The 23407-nt window shown below is 45.7% G+C and overlaps 1 protein-coding gene and 2 long non-coding RNA genes across 5 annotated transcripts in view; 2 read left to right on the top strand and 1 right to left on the bottom strand.

The window, feature by feature from the left end:
* Window positions 1-62: 62 nt before the first annotated feature.
* Window positions 63-6190, top strand: LOC125623227 (uncharacterized). Its single transcript, XR_007352923.2, has 3 exons — window positions 63-1295; window positions 1401-1586; window positions 6095-6190. It is a non-coding gene; the product is annotated as an uncharacterized LOC125623227 (long non-coding RNA).
* Window positions 6191-8053: 1863 nt separating this feature from the next.
* Window positions 8054-14442, bottom strand: LOC125623226 (uncharacterized). 2 transcript variants are annotated; one of them, XR_012665200.1, is made up of 3 exons: window positions 13599-14442; window positions 10092-10436; window positions 8054-8202 (listed from the first exon to the last, which is right to left on the bottom strand). It is a non-coding gene; the product is annotated as an uncharacterized LOC125623226 (long non-coding RNA). The 2 variants fall into 2 exon arrangements; XR_012665201.1 differs by having other exon boundaries at window positions 10294-10436.
* The window catches only part of SLC25A1 (solute carrier family 25 member 1), a 50101-nt gene continuing 40077 nt past the window's right edge, over window positions 13384-23407 (top strand). Inside the window, exon 1 of one of the 2 annotated variants that reach the window (XM_048822284.2) lies at window positions 13384-13620. In XM_048822284.2, the coding sequence (XP_048678241.1) occupies window positions 13521-13620 (100 nt within the window). In that variant the 5' untranslated portion in view covers window positions 13384-13520. Of the gene's footprint in view, window positions 13621-16192; window positions 16296-23407 lie in introns of those variants that run through there. The other variant, XM_048822285.2, reaches the window with a different exon arrangement.

The following is a 23407-nucleotide window of genomic DNA, read 5'->3' as shown; positions in this document are numbered from 1 at the left end:
CTTTCACATACCAAGTCTCTGAGTGAAACCCCCCTTATAAACTCAAAACACTTTTTAAAATCTACTTAACACCCTTATAAATGCTGGAGGCAAAGCAGGGTTTGGGGTGGAGGTTGTCGGCTCATGACCGCTGCCCCCCCCAGGGCTCCCAACCCCCAGTTTGCAAATCCCTGGGTTATTTGTAATCTCTTAAATGCAATTCTGGCAAGTACTTGCTTGTAAATTACCAACAGGTGTTTAGGCATAGGAGGAGAGACCAGAATGTCATGTTTCTAGTATAGCCCTATAGATGCACTTCTTTTCAACATAAAACTGACCATCTCTTGCTGTTGTTGGAAGGTAGCTGATATGGAATGGGTTACTCTTCAGATCCAGCCACTATAATTGTACATTCAGTGTAAATATGACAGCCCTGCATGCTTTAAGGTTACTGTTTCATTACCTGCACCTCAAACTTCTCTGCAATAAAAATGCAGGTTTCTAAATCCATCTGCACCAGCAATAGAACAGCCAAGTCTTTTGTTTAATCTAAGGGTCACATGCATGTTCCAGTACAATAGACTTCCCCCAGAAGCCCTAAAGAGGCTGCCCTACAGGAAATTGAACTGATCACCTGCTTTAGACTTAAAATCAAGCTTATTTAAGGGTAGGAAAGTGGAAACTAAGCCAGTCAGTCGTCTTGTTCCCAGTCTTGCCTCACTTGTATTGGGGAAGAGTGTTCCCACTGAGAAAGTAATGACGAGTTCCCATGTGTTTCTTACAACAATTGCACCAAAAATGCTGTGATGTATAATGTTCCAGCAAAGGAGGGTGTGAAGTTCTCTGCTCTTCTAACAGGATAACGATCCTTGTTGGCCAGGACTCTTCATCCATTTCATGTAACTAAAGCAGCCCATCAGCAGTTACTACTGTAGGGGAATATCCATTCACATTAGGGTAACAAATAATTCATGTCGGGGGAAGGCTGTTTCAGGAAGGATATGAGAAAAGGATGCATAATAGAGGGCTCACATACATGTCTGTCACCTTGTCCTTCCGCTGTCTGAGAATGGGCTTCCTTCTTTACAATTAGCCTTGGCTATACATCAGTCCACATGGGGTCTTTGTTTCTATCTCCACTTAATATGCCCTGGGAGAATATTAAACTTTCTCTACTCCCACTCAGCAGGGAAAGCCTAGCCCAAGGTATTGGGATTCTGCAAGCATTGTATCTTGGCTGTTAAGTGACTCACCAGGCTAGATGGAAATAGATGGCTTAACTCTCAAGCCTATAAGGCACCTGTGCTGGTGGAAAGGTATGTGTACTGTTCCTTGTACTCTTGATAGAAATCCTGTTGGGGTGGGCTAGCTGGGTATCTACTTGCATAGAAGCTACCATCACTATCCTGTGTTCCCTCCAGTGCAGGTTGGTTGACTGACTGGTTCCAAGTGATGCTCTGCCAAGTCTGGAGGTAGAAGGTGGAAGGATGCCTCTTGCACAAAAACAAAGTTGCCCCTGTTAGCTGGCTTTTCTAAGACCCATCTCTCTGCTCTGGTATCAAACCCGTGGGCTAAGCCAGAAAACCCAGGAAGACCATTTCTCAACAGTAAGCTCCATTTTCTTGGCTATACAGAAAAAATGTTTATTTCAGGAGCTGTTCTGCTTACTTACCTTTTCCAGGGTTGTACAACTATAACAGCACCACTGAATATCAGTCCTGCAGAAGCCCTGCCAGAATGCCCTAAAGTGCTTCAGTCCCATTTCTAGTTGGGAATGCAGAATGTACATACGGTACTGAAGAACTCCAGCCAGGCAAGATCTGTTTGATTTATGATATTGTTATGGCAGTGTTCCAAGTGCACATGGGAGTAATTACCCCCGGGTACCAGAGTTCATTTCAATCTGTGTTTAATATATTCTCTATAAAATGTCATCTTTAGCCACTGCAGTCCTAACATATAAACAGCTGGTATTTAGCCCAATATGCAACTTTGTCTGTGCAAATAAACCCTGCCGAAGACAGCTTGCTGTCCTTTCCTAGCCAGTTGGCAACAGGCATTTTGTAAGGTATGTCAAAAACAGCTTGACAAATCCTTGACCTATATTTGTTGTATCGAAAGGGGAAAAAGGAAAGAGTCGTTTCCCATTCTTATGTCCTCTGCTACTTTTTATATAATGTAGATAATTGTAAAATTGTCTATCTCTTTATAACTGATAGCTGAGTATAGCCAGTTAGGAAAACTAAAATTACTAAATAGCTAACCCTTATGTCTGACCACATCTGACTTGCTGATTAAGAGTGTTAGAAATGCTAAAACCACATTCCTAAAACAGAGTGCTTCAGTGAGTCCAAGTTGCATTGAAAAGGCTATCTGACCCAAAATGACAGGTTAGAAAACAACCTGATCTTGGAGATTTTAGACCTGCATGCAGCAGGTCACATACAACTAGCAGTTCTGAAGGTTAGTGGAAACTGTTGCCTCCCTTCTCATTTATAGCATTTTCTACTACATTGCTAAAAGAAAAGGAGTACTAGTGGCACCTTAGAGACTAACCAATTTATTTGAGCAGAAGCTTTCGTGAGCTACAGCTCACTTCATCGGATGCATTCCGATGAAGTGAGCTGTAGCTCACGAAAGCTTCTGCTCAAATAAATTGGTTAGTCTCTAAGGTGCCACTAGTACTCCTTTTCTTTTTGTGAATACAGACTAACACGGCTGCTACTCTGATACTACATTGCTGTAATCTCAATATTCTGCTATATATAGCTTGAGTCATCACTTTGCTCCTAATCTAAATGTGTTTGTATGCTCACCCTAAAACACACCCTGGGAGAATGCTTGCTTGAATCCCATTAGTTCCCACAGGGAGTGGAGTTTTAGGGCATTTTGAAGCTGTAACAAAATCCTGTGAACTATATATGAGAAGTGCTTCATCACAGCTGTGTGGGAACAATGGGAGTATTCTTTATAACACTGGAATATATCTTTAAATTGTGTAACATGGGGTGGCTTTGTACTTGCTATTGCAAGCTGCAGGGGCATCATTCTAGCATAATGCATGGTAATTCTACCTACTGTCTCTTTTTTTTGTTGTTGTACCTTACCCTGCAGCAAACTTTCAGTCTTTTAGAAAAGGTTTAAGTATAATGGATGTGAGCTAGTGGTCTTATTTGTTAGTTTCTGTCAGTGCTCATAATGTGCTGTGTGCTCATGAGGGAGACACGGATCCTGCCTCAATGAACATAAAAGCAAGATTTAAACTCTTCTAGACAGGACCATTCCTACCTTGAACTTTAGTGTTGCAGCCTGTTAAATAGTTGAATGAAACAGTCAGGAGTTATGCTTTTTTGAAGCAAGTATTAACAGTATTGCCAGCTGCAAACAGTCAAAAATCACAAGTCATGCCCCAGAAAACTGAGATTAGCTTAAAAATCATGAGATTGTTTTAAAACAAATGCACTTCGGATTCTCTGTCTCCTGATTTTTGAGCCTTTAGGGTTTGATTTTGTTTTTTCCAAACTTTCCTCCACCAAGAGGCCTAGAATCTTATTAAATGAAAGCAAGAGCCTCATCTAACCAAAAGACTCCAGGACCCGGAGCTTCAAGAAAAATACCAAATAGCACAAGATTCTTGATAAATTTGGCAGAGTTGCCCCTGGGAGGAATCGGCAGTGGTGGTGGTGGTGGTAAAAAGGTTGTTCCTAGCAAGATGACCTAATTTGGGTGCTGAAGTCCGCACAAAGAAAAGGCACATAACTGGTTTGTCAGCCCTGGCTGCCTCTCTTTGTGCTTCATTGTGTGTCCTGAATGTGAAAGCAGACTTCATGTTTGGGGAGCATTGTGAGTGTGTTTGTGAAAGGAGCTGTACTACGGCTCTCCTTTCTGAACAATTAGCTCCGAAGGCTGATGGGAAGTTGCATGTGTATGACCTGATGAACTTGACAATACAATATGTCACGTCAGCCATTTGTGTAGCACCCACCTAACTACCAGCATTCTAAGGTGCTATACAACATTCTGCAGATTCAGCTGCACAACAAAGCTCAGAGCCGTAATAGAAGACATTAGGACTCCGAAGTGTACGTGACGCGTTCATGGTATTCCTCGTAATCCTGCCTAATGGAGCAAGCTGCCAGCTCATCACAGAAGAGCTACTGAGTGACTTTGGCTTGGGGTGGTTACTGAAGATGGATGTGATGAGGATACTTCCCCAAAATACCTTGCAGAGAGGGATTGAGAATATTTGTCTGGGATCCTGGGGAAAAGATGCCATGCATGTAATACGAATGCAGGGGACTGTGTCAGTTTACACTGAAAAGTTCAGGACTTTTTTTTTTAAACATTTTAGCTGTTCTTTTTAAAAGTTCTGATAATTAAATTTTAACATGGGTGAAGAAACAGCCCATTTAGTTTCACTTCTGTTTCTAGTCAGTTTCACTATCATTCTCACACTGGCACATAGCTGAGGTGTTTTGGGTTGCTAACTCTGCACTGGGAATGTTTAAATCCAAACAAAAGTTTTAATTGGATTTTTTACAAACAGGTGAAACATGGAAACATTTCCTTTGCCCTGATGTCTGTAAAACATTGCTTTCTTAACAAACTTGAATTTGGAGCCTGAAATGGACATTTTAACAATTTTCTTTTTTTTCATGGTGAGAGGGAGGAAGATGAAGGTGGGAAGGGCAAACTCTTAGCAAAAAAGGCCACAAGCAGGAGTATGACTTTTTCTCCCAGCATATCCTTTCCCCAAATATGAAATGCAGACCAGTACAGCAGTGATATCTGATTTGAACTCCTACCTGTATGATTGATTGTGAGGCTACATCTATACTATGAACTAGGGGGTGTGATTTTCCCAGCTTACACACTCATCCTGCAGTAGCTCAAGGAGAGCTAGCCGAAGTATAAATAGTGGTGTAACCTAGTGGTGTAGTCAGGATAGCATTTGCCGTCACAGTGGTGGCACAGCTTAGCTGGACTGGGTACATATCTCCTCTCATTTCAGAAGTGTTTGTACTTAGCACAGCTAAGCCACGCTGCTGCTGCGCGTACGACTGCAGTTACGCAGCTGTGTATACTTGCCTTAGCTCTCATGTGTACATGAGCTCAGGAACCACACCTCTAGCTCATGATGTAGGCATCGCCTTAGGAGCTTTTTTTTAAACTGAACCAATCTGTTATCAGTCAAGTTCGAACAGCTCAATGCTGCATTCTGTGTTTTAGCTTTTGACCAGGGCTGGTGGAAGACTATCTCTTTGTGCACAAGAGAATTAATGAAATTGGGGAGTTAGAAAAACTGTGTAGCAGAATCTCAGTGAGATTACATCTGGAATGAGATGTTCTGATCCATTTAAAGTACTGAACACTTTGCCTTTAAGAACAAAGACCCTTGCAGTATTGGGCAGTTGAAAGGAATAGAGCAGAAGAAAGCTTCCTTAACTTAACTTGGCAATTTAGGGGCACTGTATTGGCTCCCCGCCCCAAGGTATAAAGATGCATTGACTTCTTTGGGCATTATTGGTACTTGGAATTCCTGAAAATCAGGTTTGCATACATTCATAGCCTACCTGCTCTTAAGAGATGCTTAAATCAGTTGACCTAGAATTAGTTTTGTAAAATGTAGTAACTTTTTAAAAAAAAACCTTAAACCACTAGAAATGTTCCCATTCCATTTTTAAATTCTAATTTTTATCTATCAAATCTTCTCCTGCGGTGTTTCATTGTCTCAGCTGAGAAATATTTTGTGGACTCTTAATAAAGATTTAAAATATCTTATTCTAAGATCACGTTTGTAACCCTTTGTGGGAAAAGGGCAACCAGAAAGGACTAGCAGAGCCTCTGGCATGTACATTAGCCCAGTGGCAAGGTTCTGAGTCATTACAATGTATGACTGCAAAGAAACCCAAGATTCTGGATTGGGGGAGTATGCAGGAGGGTTGCCCATCTGACAACTTGAGGGTTTTTAATCTTTTGGAATGCTGTTATTTTGAAAGATTCCCCTCCCCACCCTACCCCTCTTCTGAGTCAGATGGTACAAAGGGACACGTTTAGGGTAAATTCAATCCTGAGTTGGTCAACTTTAACTTTTTTTTTCTTTTTTTTTTTAAAGCAACAACATAGATTATGCCATGGAGAATGCACTTACCATGCTCTGGTGGAGTGGTGATAACTTGTAATGTCCTATCTAGCATGTGTGTGACAGTTGTCTTCTGTTGGATGGAGAGCCAGGCCTGCTTTAGTGTAAAGATGGTAAGACCTTTATTCTTGCTCTATTGCTAGGGGGCTTGTGCCTTTGGATCAGAAGCTGCGTTCTTATGTTTATAAGAAGCACACAGGATTTTTTTTGTAGGTGAAAAGGCAATATGCCGCATTTATTGAAGATACAAACAATTAGCATACGCATTCAATTACATCACACACACACACTGTCCCATCAGTCGATGTTATAGGTACCAGTCCAGAGTCTGGATCAACCTAGTGGCTAGCTAGGTTGATCGCTGGGTTCCGTCGTTCGCAACACAGTGCTCCGGGGAAGTCTTTGCAAGACGAACCCAAAGTTTCATGGCAAGACGCCCTGTTTATATTGTGATTTTCCTTCACTGGGACCAGTGAGTTTTTCACAGTCATGCTGAAATCAATTGTTGTTTGACGAGTGCTCGTTTTCTTAAATTGTCCTTATTTTTTTATTACAGCTATGTTGTCCCCATTGATAGGTGCCTGTCTCATTTTTAGAATCGTAAATCTGCCCTCCTCTGACATTTCAACAGGGGCATGTTGCAGCCTCCTGGCACCCTTGCGTCTGTTTCTGGTTCCTCCCTCATACATCTGGCTCAGCGATGGCCTTCACACTTATCTCTTAACACACACATTCCTCATTCACACACAAAACAAAATTAATTTACACAGAACATTTTGAACAGGAACATCAAATTGCAATGCAAAAGAAAAACAATCATTGCATTCTTTTACTTATTTTAAAATGCTAAACCTACAACAAATTGGTGACCCTCTAAGGTCTGTCACTACCTTTGAAATCAGCACAGACACACATTCTGGCTGATGCATCTTTACCAAATGGCCCATTAGGCCATTCCTTTCTGCCATTCAAAAAGGGTGGCTGGCAGAATATGATCAAATCATATACCAATACATTTAATACATGCTACATTATTATCTCGTTCTTTATTTTTTATTCTAAATCATACAAAATACAAACATAAAATCCTACTACTACAGAGTTCTACTCCCACTTGAAGATTATAAGCCCTCGATGGCTACAACATACCAGGTAGTGTGGGAAGGGAAATCCTTTCAGACTGAATGTTGCCTCACAATGGACTCTTGTTTGCAAATGGTGCTCAAACTGGGGCCCTGTGAGGCACTGTAGAATAGCGTCCTCAGAATCTTACTGGTTCACCACATGCTCTGACTCAAAAGCCCTAACATAACATCTCCATCTTCATGGTCATGCGTAGCAGACTATAGACTTGATGTAAAGAGCCTGTTGGAATACTGGTGAACCTTCACTGCTGGAGAAAGGAAATATAGTTCACTGCCTCCTCATCATAGCATAAATTGGTGTATTTTTGTAGCAGGTGGAGGGGCTTGTAATGGTCAATTTCTGGGTAGCATATCTTGACCAATTCTAATATTTAAGTAGTGCTTCACACTTTTCAAATTGCTGTATAATTAAAGTAGCTGTGCTATAATGTGTGTAAGTGTGTGATAGGTATGCTTTTGGTGCAATACTTCAACCACCTAAAGATTTCTGGTAAAACCACATCATTGGACACACTATGTTTCTAGCTGAAAACAATGTTCAGTGCCTGTGGGAGGTGTCAGCAGTAATATTAATAATGTAAAATCCCTGTTCACTCATTGCTTGGAGTCACTGAGTCCTGTGTTTTGGGACAGTCTTTAGATTGTAAATTCTTCAGGGTTAGGATTGTCTTCAGATTGTGTCTAACACAGAGCCAGACATCATGACAGCTTATCAAATAACATGATTTCATTTTTTAATGATCTTTATAGGGTAAGTGTAGGAGGGGGAAACTCTTTCCATCTGAATGGCCCCAGACTTGAGGTGCTTTTTGGGTCTGTAGCCAATGCTTGTCAATCAGCCCTTGCAGTTTTCAGTTCCCACTCAGTACTCGAGATCCCCGAGTCCTCACTCTGATATCCTGCTGCTGTTTTGGTCCCCGGTCGCTTTATTAACCCCTGGAATTGAGGGGAAAAAAAAAAGAAGGAAATGGTTAAAGTTATTCTAGTACTTTGTCACAAATATGGTAATCTGGTATTTGTTTCCATGACAGCAGAACCTGCCACCAGTAATGGAAATAGAGTCTGGTTTTGCCAGATAGCTTGCTTCCATAGAAATTGTTGGACTGACAAAAATAAGAGGTAGAATTTTAAGTTTTGTCTCTTAAAGTTAACTCTTCTTTTTATCTTTAATTTTGCCCATGTACTAGCCCAGGGGAATACACTCTTGTAGGCTTCAGCTGGCAGGGGAAACTTGTATGTACAAACCACCTATGGATTTTAAACATCCCATTCTACAGCCACCAGTACAAAGGTCAGCTGTTCTCTACAGAGTACTCTTCTCGTCTGGTCTCTTCCTGGTGATGGTTATAATTTCTTGGAGGGCAACTTGTGTAACAACTTCTAATCTGTGCTTGTGCTTCATTACTTTGCTGAATAGGGAAGGGGTTAATCACATGTTTAAAAGTTAAGCACCTGCTTATATCTCAGTGAGATAAATGGGATTTAAGTATATGCATTAGGTTAAGAGTGCACTTAAGTACTTTGCTGAATAAGTTTGAGATCATGCACATTGCTTAACTGACTTGATGAGTTAGGATCTAAAAAAGCCAATATATTGCTTAATGAAGAGTCTGTGTGTGCTGAAGATTGGGTAAAGCAAGTGACCTCACCTACAGTAGCACTGGGCATGTCTGCAAATGCTATAACAACATATTGGCATGACAAGCAAGCAGGGAGCTGCGGCGATACATCACAAGTTTATAAACTGTCTGAAAACAGCAAGAGATTTAAACTTAGTTTTCTGCCATCCAAACAGTGCTGTTAACCAGAGTTCTAAACAGCTGCCTCAAATCTGTGACACTACCTACATTCCTTCCTTCCTGTGGGTCAAGTAGGTGGGAGGAAAAGGACTGATGCTTAGTCATCCCATGTGTCTGTACTCGTCTAGCAGATTTAAGCTGGAGAGAACCCAGAGAATGGCTTGAGTGGTGCTTGTGGCACCTTTCCTGTAGCTCCTGTAAACTCAAACGAGCTGGATGTGGGGAGTCAGGATGGAAGCTGCTCAGCAGTACACGATTGAAAAAGCAAAGCGAGCTGAATAATAGCTTAACAATCTTAGCAAACAAATGGCATAGCATTATTCCTTCCTCTGCTGGGTCAGTAGGAAAATGGAAGATTTGGGTTCTGGGTGTCTAGCTTCCTATATAGGATGAAAAGTTTGGACCATGAGTGGGCATGAGACGTGAGCTGGATATTTCCACTGCTACTTCTGTCTCTGCCTGGCCTCCCATGCCATAAATGCTCTTTTACTGCCAGTCTTACCCAGAAAGGGATGGATTATACCACTCCTTACAGCTCTTCAGGTCTAGTCTCTGACTCTTAACCTCCTTTCTCATAAAATTATAACCTGTTCCAAGCTTTCCAGCTTAATCAGTTCCCCTGAATCTTGGCCTTTGTACTCTGTTACTCTGCCCCCCCAATACCTATGCATACTTCATTTATGGTATATTATAAACTATATCAGCATGTATGTTTTAACCATGATGTGAAGCCCCCAGTAATACCTCTTATACAGGTAAACAACTTCCACATTTCACCTATTTTAGTTCATCTCCTTTTCCAAGAAGCTGCTGTGGATTGAATGGAATAATTCAGAAAAGGGGATGGAGGGATGAGCCCAAAGGAGAGAGGAAGCCAAAATGGATGTTGGTGCAAAAAAACACAGCCATTTTGAAAGCTATAGGTCATCCTTCAGCTTTGTGCCATGGCACTGGTGAGAGACAGAATGAGACACTCAGGAAACCCCTTTAACTCCAGATTCATGTTAAGGTAAGTAGTAATATTACCATTAATCAGCATTTTGGAATGTTCGCTTGCAACTAGTGCGGCGACTAGGGTATGCCGAGAGATCCTGCAACGGACTGGATACTAATGAGAATGGATGGGGTCCAACAGTGGAGTCAGACAAAGTAAAAAGTGAACTCAGTATGTGATTTGGGTTGAAATCAAAGCAACAGTTCACAGCCATTACTGCGGGAACGTACACACCGAACAGTCACTGAGACCATCTGCACTGCACACCTGGCTGCATAGAAACAAACTACTATGCCCAGCTGGATGAGAGGAGTGATGAGTGAAGAGCCCGTTTCTCCTAGCTGTGATTCAGTCCATCTCTAAGACTGGCTCCAGTCCTGAAACGGCACAACACACACTCATGGATGATGGATCTGAAATTCAATATAATACCTTAACGGTAATAGTATTGCAAGTCACATGAGTTCGGAGCAAGGAGCCTCACTGTTCTATGGCTGTAGATTTGAAAACCTAAGGCCAGGTAGTGTCTGCCCCCCACTGGTGGCTGGAGGCCAATACCAGGTATCTGAACCAAAGATGAACATAGAGCCTTGTCCCTAATGTTCACTGGGGGCTTGACTAAATAAGAAAATTGACTGCTACATCCTATATCCTTTGGGCTGAATAATTACACTGCTGTAGTGATACTGATATAACCCCCTGGGGGTGCGCACTGTTTCAAAATAAGTGTGACTTAACTTTGGAGATAGAGCAATTATACTGGAATAAAGTCATATTTATATTGGAACAGTGTGTTCACACAGGCAGTTGCACCAGCATAGCTACAGTGGAATAATTATTCTGCTAGAACCATACCAGTCAATTGTCCCATGTACTGAATTAGATTCTGTCTGCTAGCTGACTCCTCAAACTTGCTGATGGGAAAGAACAACATAAAGGTGCACAGACCACAGGACTCCATGAGAGCTGACTTGCATCTAGCAGGGCTGGTTACAGTTGTTGGAGACTAACTATGAAAGGTAATATTAATTACCTTTGGAACAGGCTGATTGTGTAGGGAAGTCTGCACAGGTAGACTTCTTCTGTGGATTTCGGGTCTCCCTGCAAATTTTTGGAATTCCCTAGGTCTTGTGCAGAAAACTGACTCTGCATCCTGATGATAACAAAAATTGCCATTTAGATGGTTAACTTTGGACTAGTTTAAACTTAGTCTGAATGTGCTGGATTTTGTTCCGCTTAAACTGGACTCAGCTAGAACCTTGGCTCCACAATCTCCACATCTTGGGAAAGTCAGTTTCTGATCCAGTTATGAAGTGAACGTCTCACTGTATTCACCTAGTAACCACCATTTCTGCTAATTGCCCTCTGTTTAAAATACAGATAAAATAGGACAAGTTAGGGAAAGGAACTCATGGTGCGGATATAGAACCTTTCGCATCTAAGCCAGCAATTCAAGTTCAGCTAAAGTCAACGGGCCCAAACTGTACCCTCATCTGAGAACCATTCAGTGGCTGATGTGAAAATCTTAGTAGTCTCATACTATACTAGTGTGTTCTTTAAGACTGAGTTGGCCAGCCAGGGCTTGTGTCTGTCTTACCTGAGGAAAAGCCCTTCTACCAGTGCAGCATTAACAGCTGACTTGAATCCAGTTCTTGATAAAAGACTCAGCCCCATAATTTTGGGTCTCAGGAAAGTTCTTTTTAGCCAGGCCCTAGTGCCTCACCTGCTGTGCGTATATATAGCCCATTACGACTACCTCGTATTAAGTTCACAGTGTATGACGTTCACTTTTTCATAGTTTGTTGGGGGGAAGGAGAAATCATCATTTCACAGCTTGTGAAGGTTGAGATGGGCACAAATGTGGTGGTGGTGTTTTTTATGGCTTTGGAAATAATGTAATTCTTGTTAAAAAATGCCAAGATGCTTTCCTTCACTCAGTCAGGGCCAGCAATAACAAACCAGCCTCTGTACAACAGCCAGCCAGGAACATTCACTGGGGACCAGGACTTAATTTTTTAGCTTCTACGTGCTTGTTTACAGGCAGCAGTCAGAAAAACAAATGACGAAAATAAATAAAAAACAAATGCCTGGATGCTTGCAGGTGCTTCTCTTGTCTAATTTATGGATAAATATAACTCACTCCAGTTTTCATCAAGGAGGTGTAGTGCTGACATTAAACCCCACAAGAAAAGTTGAGTGGCTTAATGACAACCCTGTGCTGGAATTAAATTGCTCTCAAACTTCCATAAATGAAGGTGGCACCACATGTGTAGAAAAGGTTAAAGAGAAGAAGATGACGTGTTTCTTTGAAGGGGGTGGTGTGTGTATACAAGGTAGCTGTACACAATCTCGACTGTCCTTATCCTACAACTACTTCCTGAAGGGCTTAACTTGAACCATGTCCTTGGGGATGAAAATTGCAATATAAATCCATTAGAGATAAGACACCTCCCTCTCTATTACTAAACAAATTCATGCAACAGGGCCAGGGCTATGGCCCCTTATCTAGACCCCTTCAAAACACTTTATTGTCTATTGTCCTTGGCAGCTGGCATCTTAATAAAGCTGCAGAAGCCTAGATCAGCCTGCCCTAGGTGTCCATTTCTAATAATTATTTACAGTGCTTTACAAAGGCAGTCATTATCATTATCTACCTTTCATAGCTGGAGAAACAGGGGCGTAAGGGGACTTGCTGTGTAGCAGAGGCAGGGATTCTTAAGTCCTCGGACCCTGTTCTATCTACTAGGCCACACTACCCTCACGTTGGTGCACGGATGTAGCCGGGCTCATGGCTTCTTTCTTTGAGGTCAGTGATTGTGTTTTCAGGGTTTCATCGCGGCTGCCCCCCACATGTGATTCCACAGTTGGGAAGCAGGGGGTGCTGAGCCCGGCGGATGTAGAAGGGCCAGCGCTTAACTTGGGCCAGGGGTTGGCAAGGCCGAGTCCGGGCACCCCTGGGCTGGCTGCATCAGTTATGAAAGTAAAAAACAGCTTGAGGCCTGGGGCTGGTTGAGTGGGGGGAGCCCCCTGGGCTGCTGAGGCTGCAGCGGGGCAGGGCAAATCCCCTGACGGGAGGATTTCACAGCAGCCCTGCTCTGCTGCGGTGGGGGACCGCTTCCTTACCCCTGCCCGGTCTCCTTCCCCCCCTTAGCTCCCCGCCCCGAAGGACCCTGCCGGCTTCTGCCCCCCAGCACACGAGGTGGCGAGGAGCAGGCAGCGGAGCTGCAGCTCGTCCCCCGCCCCGTGCGCTCCCGAGGATGTGACGCCGGCGGCCCCACCCCTGCTGCGGGCGGGGACCGGGAGCCGACCGCCGCGCCAGCGCGTAACCAGCCCGGGCGTCCGCAGGGGGCGCCGAGCCCCGCTGCCCGCCGCCTGCGCTGCCCGCCCCCTGCCCGGGGACCCGCCCCGAGCCCCGCACCGCTTAAACGGCCCCGCGCCGCCGGCCTCTGCCCGCCGCAGTCATGTCCGCCCGCCCCGCGTTCCCCAGCCCCCGCTGCCTGGCCGCTGCCGCCCCGGCCGGCAAAGCGAAGCTCACCCACCCCGGCAAGGCGATCCTGGCAGGTGAGTGCTGGGGCGCTGCCTGCAGCTTGCCCGGGAGCCGCGCGCTGGAGCGACCGTCCGCCGGGGTCCACTCGGGGGTGGGGAGCAGCGCCTCGCGCGGGTCAGGAGCGGCCGCCTGTGTGCACCTGATGGGACAGCAGCACCCCCCCCCCCTTATCCTCCTGACCCGGGACTTCCCCTCTGCTGCCGCTGCTGCCTTGGGGGCTGACAATCGCCCAGCCCCTCGAGGTGTCTTGCTCGGCACCCGGGGTCTCAGTCCTGCTGGCAGGTCTCCTGGGCTGCTTGAAAGAGCAGCTCCGAGTCGTGTGCATGCCCTGAACTTTGGCCCCCGGTGTGCGCGGCTCCTTATCGGACACCCCATCTGCCCTTGGCTCTTTCTTCGCGGGGAGCTGGACGTGCCTCCCTCCTGAGAAGTGTTTTTCCACGGCAGTGCAGTGCTCCCCGCTCGGTCTTTGGCGGGCCGGGATGCGGGGCTGGTGACTGAGTTTTGGCCGCTGTGTCACTGTCTGATGCAATTGCGGGAATTGCAGCCCTGCTTTGAGAAGTGCCCTTTCCTGGCATGCCCTGCTCGGGTCTTTCAAAGTTCCCCGGGACTCCGTGCAGTCCGAGCGGTGGTCGCTTTTCTACCCGGGGTGGTGATGGGAGATATGGGTCCTGAGAGCAGAGCTGAGGGGAGTGTCTAACGGCAAAACAGCACCCACAGCTGTGAGCGCCAACATGGGATTGACGGTGGCACCCTTGCTGCTGTGGGACCTCCCTAGGCTGAATTGCATCGGGATGCTGATTGCAAGACTCTGTCCTGGTTCTAGATTATGGCTTGGATCTGGGCTGAGCCAGGCTTTAGTTTGGAGTTTCCTCACTAGGCAAGAGAGCTCCCTGTTTACCCTTTTGGGGGATCTGTCCCAGCAGGGCTTGTGTAGATTGAAGTTTATCGCTGCCCCTGGGGGCAGTTAGGGTCACTGCAGTGCTCTTCACTCAACTCCTTGTGTCTGTTCAGTCATGAGTCTGTATATTTGATACACTGCAGGCCCTTTCAGTTTCCAAGTCATAGGCGCTGACTTCTGTTTTTGCCACTGGGCGCTTTTGAAGAGGGGTGTGTGTGTGTTTTGGGGAGGGGGCACTCTGCCACTTTTGGGGGAAGGCTATTTTCAGCATATTTATACATTGTTTCATATTCTAGTTATTGAATTTGTCTGTCACTAGTATCTTTACTATTTTAATAATGAGTAAATTGTTATGAGCTACATAATAACATCATCATGAATTACTGTGTATTAAAATCACTGCAATCACCTGCAAGGTGTCTTCACTAACATCCCTGTTTAAAGACATTTTGTAGCTTTCTGGATGAAACTGTCAGCAATCTTATTTACTTCTAGTTCCCTGGTATTGTCTTGATGGAGGTTAAGGACAGTTAGGTTATTCAGTTGCATCTGTCCCATTGATGACTGGAGATAATTTTTAAGTGTTCTGAAGCTGGAGAGAGAACAGGAGTACTTGTGGCACCTTAGTTCTTTTTGCGGATACAGACTAACAGGGCGGCTACTCTGAAGCTGGAGAACAAGTTCAGGATGATACAGGCACCATGAGAAGGATTCCTAGAAAAACAGAGTACTGCAAATGACTCCAAGATCTCTTTCTTGATGAGTAACAGCTAATTTAGGCACCCTCGTTTTGTATGTATAGCTGGGATTATATTTTGCCATGTGAATTACTTTGATTTAACATTGAATTTCATCTGCCATTTTGTTGCCAAGGCACCTAGTTTTGTGAGATCCATTTGTAACATTTTGCAGTCAGCTTCCAATTTAACACTCTTGAGTAATTTTGTATCCTCTGCAAACTTTGCCACCTCACTGTTCACCCCTTTTTGCAGGTCATTTATGAAGATGTTGAACAGCACTGGTCCAGTACAAGCCCCTGGGGGACACCCCTATTTACTTCTCTCCATTTTGAAAATGGACCGTTTATTCATACCCTTTGTTTCCTATCTTTTAAGTGGAGTGCCTGGCAATGCTTTCAGGATCATCTAACGATCCTTAATTTAATTTAATGACAAGCCTTTTGTTATCTTAATCACCCTGCCTCTGTTTGTAAACAAACTCCCTCATCACATTCCATGATCAAGCTCTAGCTCCTGGGTGCTGAGCACCCACTATATTTCCCCATGGGTGCTTGAGCCCCGGAGCACCCACAGAGTCGATGCCTATGTTCCAAGTACAAGGTTTTCCCCACGGATTATCCAAGTTCACAATCTGCCGATAATCGTGTGAGAGGAATGCAAGGACGTGTAAACACCCTGAAATGTTCTGAAACGGGAACAGGAGTGGGGCTCTCCCCACTGAAGTAATGACCACGGAAATGTGACTTCAGAGCCTTGAAAGTGCTGCCTAGCTTCAACCCCCAAGCTGGTTCTTTCCATGCCCTCCTTGATCCATCTCTGACTTATGTAGCGTTGCTGCCTTTAGAGGAAATGGGAGCGCTCACATTTTTCATTCCTCCGTGCCTCTGGGGGATCTCTTGGTGACAGAAACTATGGGAAAAGAGTTCTTGGGGGAAGCCTTGCAGCTCCCTTTGAATGGGAATTATGCACGATTATACCAGAGCTGAGTGTGGCACCCAGTGTCTTGGAGAGGTGGATGTTCAGTTTCAAGTGAGTAGCTGCACAGCCCCAGGTGAGTAGATGATCAGTGCATTACTCTGTGCTCCCCCAAAAAGGTGTGTAGGTGGGGTGGCATGTTAACAATCTCAGTCTCCTCCTTCCCCAATGTAATCTACTGATGTCATGTTCCCTTCAAACCTCTGTGGAGATAATGAGTCAAAGAGACACATTCTCATTGCTCTCTCATTTTGAATCCCAGGATGCAAGAGGTACGTCCAGGAAGCTTGCCAGCTCTGTGTGGCTGGATGTAACCAACAGTCAGGCATTCCGTCCATGGGGATGTTCCATTTAAACCTGTTGCATGGACACATTGATGGTCCAGCAGCAGCCGGGGTGACCCAATTTGGGCAGGGATTCTGAGTTTACTTTACATGTAACCGGGGCATTCTGAATGACCGTGGACCATTACAAGTCGACAATACTGACATGTGTTCCCAAGTAATTTAGCTGTAAGGTCTTGACTGTGAACTGTGACTTTGATATCCCAATATTCGTGATCTCTGTTCAGGTAATATACAGGCTTTGGGTAAGTTTGCTAGAATTATTTCATCCACAAGGACAAACTCATTTAGCAGAGTGCATCAGTGATTAGAAATTAATTTATTTGCACAAAAAAGGGGCCCAGTCCTCTGGTGGGAAGCGCATGGAGCTTATAATCACATTGAGGATGAAAAGGAGGGTCGGGGAACAGATTAACACGATTGTTCTCCTAGCTCATTCCCACTCTGCGGCCTTATTGCTCCCTGGTGTGATGGAACCGCTTTTGGGGTGGTTCCCACTGATGAGTTCTTGCAACAGCTCCGCAGCTGCCCCTCGTGTCTTGTGGGATGAAATTACTCCCACAGATCAGCTTGTTTTTGGATCAAAGTCTCTCTGACCTCAGTGGAGCTACTCCAGGGATACACTTGGCCCATTACGTCTGTATCTGTTGAAAAGTGGGAGCCCAGCCAAGTGTGCCGTGGTGCCAGGCAAGGCTCATAGAACTCACTTGTAGTGGCATGTTAGCGCATGTTTCCTCTGCCCAACCACAGGGAAATTCCTAGAATGGAGATGGAAGTCTTTCCTCTTAAATGAAAAATATATATAGCCATTTCGACGTGATCTGCATCATTAGAGCTTTTGTGTTTCCCAGCTAATTCCCTTCCTCCATGATCACGTCCACCCCTTTGTTCTTCCAGCCGACTGTACACCTTTCCTTGGGGTCTGACAGCAAAGTGCTGGCTTAGCTTAACAGAGACCTAACAGAGACATCACATCCGATGAAGTGAGCTGTAGCTCACGAAAGCTCATGCTCAAATAAATTGGTTAGTCTCTAAGGTGCCACAAGTACTCCTTTTCTTTTTGCGAATACAGACTAACACGGCTGTTCCTCAGAGACCTAAGAGTGAGCCTTACCTGTCTATTGCTCTTCCTGCATGGCTGCTGGAACCATTGCCTGCTGCCAGTCAAGTTCTGTTTGCCATCTGTGACCTCTGGCTTTGCTGTCAGTTGACATGCATTCGTTAACGTCACAGTCTCTGGTGCTTGCATGGGCCTGTCAAAAAGAAAAACCACTGGAGAAGTTGCAAGGTTGACTCGAAATCAAAACTCGAGCTGCGTGAAATGTATGCAGCTCCTGCAGTACGAAGGGAGCCGCCTTTGTGAGGTGTGACAAGGAGCTGGGGCCTCAAATTAACTGGATAGTTCAAAAGCTTCTGACTAAACTGTTCACCCCAAGTTATTTGCAGAAGGACTGGTGGTGATATCCACAGTTACACATTTTGTCTGGGACATAAACCCATATGCATCAAGGCATATGCCAGCAGCTGTTTGCCTGGGGATTGAAAGACGTTTCTGTCCGCTGGCAGGCTGTTCCATGACTGTCCGTTGTTCGGTTTATTGAATCTTCCTTTGAAGCTTCTGGCACTGGCCCCTACTGCTGGAGTAGGTCTCTGGTCTGCTCTGCTCTGCCAGTTCTTATGTGCGTATCATAGTGCGGTTTGTCTTGTCTTTTAATGATGGAGCTCAATCCAACCTGTGGGTGGGGGGGAGCTGATCCCACTAGCTTGTTCTTGTGAAAAGTAACTGTGGCATACACTGTGGGCCAACTTCTCTCCTGCCCCTGGACAGCCATGCCCAGCTTCATTGGGAGTGGCTGTGCCTGCAGCTCTTCAGCTGTGCCCAGACTGTAAAGCTCAATGCATGGGTGAAACGCCGCTGGGCGCTGGCCTCACATTCGACCTCTTGAGAGTCCTGTGCCCAGAGGGCAGGGTTATGAGTTGGGCTGGGGAAGCCTGCGGGTCTTCCCCAGTCAGTCCAAAGATTATGAAAGGTTGCATGGCACACTGAATATGCCCTTGCCAAAGGCGTTTGCCATTCCCTGGCTCCTTGGGAGCTCACTGATCACTGGGGAATCAGTGGCTTTCCGTTGTTTATCAAGGTGTAGTGGATCCCGGGTCCCCGGAAAGCAGGAATTATGTGGCACAGGTGTGCATGGAACTTTACAGGTATGGGGGGTCCCTGTCTTGACTGGCTTCCAGTCTAGTTCAGGGGTAGGTCTCTGTAACATAGCCCTAAGTTACATATTGCTTGGCCTGGAGGAGCTCCCAGTTTTGTGATCATGAAGCAAATGAGATGAAAGAAAGGCCCTGTTGAAATGCTGGCCCCTTCCTTGCATCCAGTAAATTAAAATGATCTGTAATGTACAGGCAGCACTGGCCAGCCTTGTCGTAGACATAATTGCATTAAATAAGCTGATCCATCAGGATGGTGCCTGGTACTAACTCTGCTCTGTTCCTGCCAGCACAGTCTCATCTGTTCCTTTAGACAGGGAAAAAAATGGCCCACCTTGATTACCATGCACATTGTAGGGAGAGTGGTCACTTTGGATGAGCTATTACCAGCAGGAGAGTGAGTTTGTGTGTGTATGGGGGTGGGGGGGTGAGAAAACCTGGATTTGTGCTGGAAATGGTCCAACTTGATGATCACTTTAGATAAGCTATTACCAGCAGGACAGTGGGGTGGGAGGAGGTATTGTTTCATGGTCTCTGTGTGTATATAATGTCTTCTGCAGTTTCCACGGTATGCATCCGATGAAGTGAGCTGTAGCTCACGAAAGCTCATGCTCAAATAAATTGGTTAGTCTCTAAGGTGCCACAAGTACTCCTTTTCTTAATGAGGCCCATGTGTGCCTATTATATTAAAGGTGCTAGCTGATATTTACAGGGTTTGTCAGTGGATCAGGTACCGATAAACTACCTCATTGCATTCCAGACCCTCAAATCCCTTTAAATTGGGAATGTTAAAGATGAGAAGAGACCTACTTAGACCTTGTTACCATTCGGAAGATGTAGTTCGAACAGTACAACCCCCCCTTTGACCAACATAGTTATACCAGCGCACAAGCTGTATATAGCCCAGGCCTCTCTGCCAATGCAGGACAGGTCCCTATCCACTAGTGCTTTGTCCATGTCCCAAGGATTGGGGCTTCCAGTACTGCCTGAAGAAAGAAAAGGAGTACTTGTGGCACCTTAGAGACTAACCAATTTATTTGAGCATGAGCTTTCGTGAGCTACAGCTCACTTCATCAGATGTATACCGTGGAAACTGCAGCAGACTTTATATACACACAGAGAATATGAAACAATACCTCCTCCCACCCAAAACCTGGATCTATGCAGGAAATAGCCCGACTTGATTATGTAAAGAGTTGTCACTTTGGATGGGCTAGCACCAGCAGGAGAGTGAATTTGTGTGGGGGGGTGGAGGGTGAGAAAACCTGGATTTGTGCTGGAAATGGCCCACCTGTTGATCACTTTAGATAAGCTATTACCAGCAGGACAGTGGGGTGGGAGGAGGTATTGTTTCATATTCTCTGTGTGTATATAAAGTCTGCTGCAGTTTCCACGGTATACATCTGATGAAGTGAGCTGTAGCTCACGAAAGCTCATGCTCAAATAAATTGGTTAGTCTCTAAGGTGCCACAAGTACTCCTTTTCTTTTTGCGAATACAGACTAACACGGCTGTTCCTCTGAAACCTGCCTGAAGAAAGTGTAGCTCTCCCTATCTGGTCGCTCCTTATAGTCCTTGCAAAATGAAGAATTACGACACAGATCTGCCAACAGACCGGTACTGATGAGAACGAGATCCTAGACTGGCTTCTCTGGCCTGGGAGTTCAGTGCCACTGGGCTGTATAACAGTCATTCCCCTTAGCGAGTACTTTGCTCCCAAGGAGGAGCTTCCCGAGGGGTGCAGTATCCATGGGCCCTATCACCACAGTATCTCAGCGCCAGCTGTGAATTGCAAAGAGATTCCCAACACACTCTCAAGCAATATCTTTCTTCTTCGAGTAGTGTCCCTATGGGTGCTCCTCTTTAGGTGTCTGTGTGCCCCTGCACCTCTAATTGGAGATTTTTGATAGCCGTGTCCCCTCGAGACCATGCATGTGCTCTCCCTCCCTTATGGTCTGCCTGGAGGCTATTTAGCACTGCATGGTGAACCCCCCTCACTTCCTTCTCTACTGCCAGAAGGTTTCAGAGTAACAGCCGTGTTAGTCTGTATTTGCAAAAAGAAAAGGAGTACTTGTGGCACCTTCATCGAGTGAGCTGTAGCTCAGGAAAGCTTATGCTCAAATAAATTGGTTAGTCTAAGGTGCCACAAGTCCTCCTTTTCTTACTGCCAGAAGGAGCAGTTGTCCCTTCCTTATCTGTCTTATTAGCATAAGTAGTGTTTGTTTTTTGTTACCTTTGTTCTCCCTAAAAGTACTCAGGCTAGTGTTTTGTTTTATTTTATTTTATTCCTTTGGTTTAAAAAGAAAAGAGAAAAAAGGAAAAGAACTTCACTTTCCTTCCCTGTCTGGGGGCATTCCCCCCCTCCCCAGGCATCTAGTAGACTCATAATTATTTTCTTTTTCAGTTTAAAAAAAAAGAAAAGTAAAGACATTCTTCTGCATATTCCCCCCTGCTAGAGGATGTCACCCCTTGCCCTGGGGCTTGCCTGGCTCTCTCTGCTCCAAGCGGTGCCTCTCCTGCCAGGAGTCAGTTCCTGTAATGGCCAGACATTCACTGTGCCTGGGAGAGCCTCACAGAAGTGCTGTACCTCCACACCTAAAACTGTAGCCTAACAGGAACTGGGAGCTGAAGAAAAAATTCCTCCCTGTAGAGAAAACACTTCAGACTGCAGGGAACTCCGGTGGGTGTTGACCCCAGATCATCCCCGGAGCCTTCACTTCAAAAGGGGTCGAGTGGTGAAGAGGAGAAAGAGAGAAGAAGAAGAAGAAGAAGCCACCAGCAGACTCCCCCTGGAAAAGCTCCTCCGAGCAACTGGCCAGCCAGAGGGGTGTTCCCCAGTGCGGCCATCTGGGCACGGACCACCGAGCAACTGGCCAGCCAGAGGGGTGTTCCCCAGAGTGGCCATCTCGGTAGGACAATACCAGCAGAGGAACCTCCTGCTGTGAGCTCAGCTGCAGCAGGGTTCAGCACCGCTCTGGAAGCTGAAACCTGAGAAGGGGCTTCCTGCTGTGAGCTCTGCCCTGCTCTGAGCTCTGCTCTCCGCAGGGACAAGGGGCTTCTGTGAGCTCCCTGCTGCTCTGAGCTCTACTCTGGGCAACTACTGCACCGAGCGGGCACCGTTACCGTACCACCTCTAAAAGAGCGGCACAGAGAAGCCCTGCTGTCAGCTCTGCTTGGCACCAAGACACCAGAGGCTTCCACTGTCATGCTCTGAGGCAACAGTACCGTTACCATACCATCTCTAAAAGAGTGGCATAGGGAAACCCTTTGGTAGCAGATGTAACAAAACTCCTATCTAGGAAGCGTTTTGCACCTTCCCAACCGTTGATACCGACTACAGACACTCCTCTGGGGTTCCGGATGAGCCCATGGTAACACAGGTGCTCTGATACTCTGGAGACCTGCGGCCTCAGTACCCAGGGCGAGACAATTACCATACCATCTCTAAAAAAGTGGCAGCAACAAACTTTTTGTACTGGGCAAAACTCTCAGTTAGGGAGTGTTCTGCCCCACTATCAGTACTGACAATGTAGAACCACAATCCCCATTACTTGGTACCAGGACCCCGGTATCGAGCACATCCCGGAACCCAGAATCGCTCTTAGCACTGGGCTGTATACTGCCAATACCCCAGTCAGCGGCACCCTTATCCACTGACGAATCTGACACTGGCCAGGAGGAGATCATTCCCTGGCCCCTCAAGGTGGCCCACCACCTCACTACAAGGGTCATCCCCAGTTCCATCAAGCCAACTGCCCATGCCTCTCCCTCCCAAGGCCATATTGTAATTCTTCGGGTATATACACACACATGGTGCGACCGTCTCCGGTGTCTCTCAGGAAGAGTTCACCAGATGGTTTGCTACAGCCTGGCACCTGAGCCAGGGCAGGAGAGCACCTGAACCAGGACAGGAAAAAGCTTTTTCAGAATGGGAAAGAAGGGGGAAAAGGGGGAGGGGAAACACCTGAAGAGGAAGCTACCTCTTGAGCACACTTCTCCTCATCTCTCCCATCTCTCTCTTCCTGAGCTGCCCACCCCGCATCACGAGGTAAAGATTTAAGAACTTTCTGCATCTTACCAAGAGGGTGGTAGAATCTGAGCTGCAGATTCCCTTACAGGAGGTGGCAGATACACATCACAAGTTGGTGGAAATTCTGCACACTACCTTCTCATCTAGAACTGTCCTCCCAATTAATGGGCTGATTCTAGATCCTACCAAAATCACCTGGCATAACCAGCCTCCATTGCACCAACCAGCAACAGAGTGTAAACAAAAACAACCCTACACCTGTACCCAAAGAGGCAGACTTTGTTTTTAGCATCCACAACCCAACTCCATCATAGTGGATGTGGTTAATGCATGAAGCAAGCAACGTAACGCCAAGTCAACTCCATGTGATCAGGCTGTGCAAGATGGCGTATTCATCGACAGCATTACTGTTTAGAGTCATAAATTACCAAACTCTCATGACCAAAACAATTTTGTTAATCTTGGGAAACCCAGGATGTTTCTGAAACATTACTGGAAACACAAAAAGAACAGATTAAGACCATTCTTAGAGAAAGTCAGTTAATAGCCAGACTGGTCCTAGAGACACCACTGGATGTAGCTGTTACAGCTGCCCGTCCAGTCT

This window comes from Caretta caretta, chromosome 15 (genome assembly GCF_965140235.1).
Source record: "Caretta caretta isolate rCarCar2 chromosome 15, rCarCar1.hap1, whole genome shotgun sequence".
NCBI classification, from domain to species: domain Eukaryota; kingdom Metazoa; phylum Chordata; order Testudines; family Cheloniidae; genus Caretta; species Caretta caretta.
This window is presented reverse-complemented; position numbering and strand designations above follow the sequence as displayed.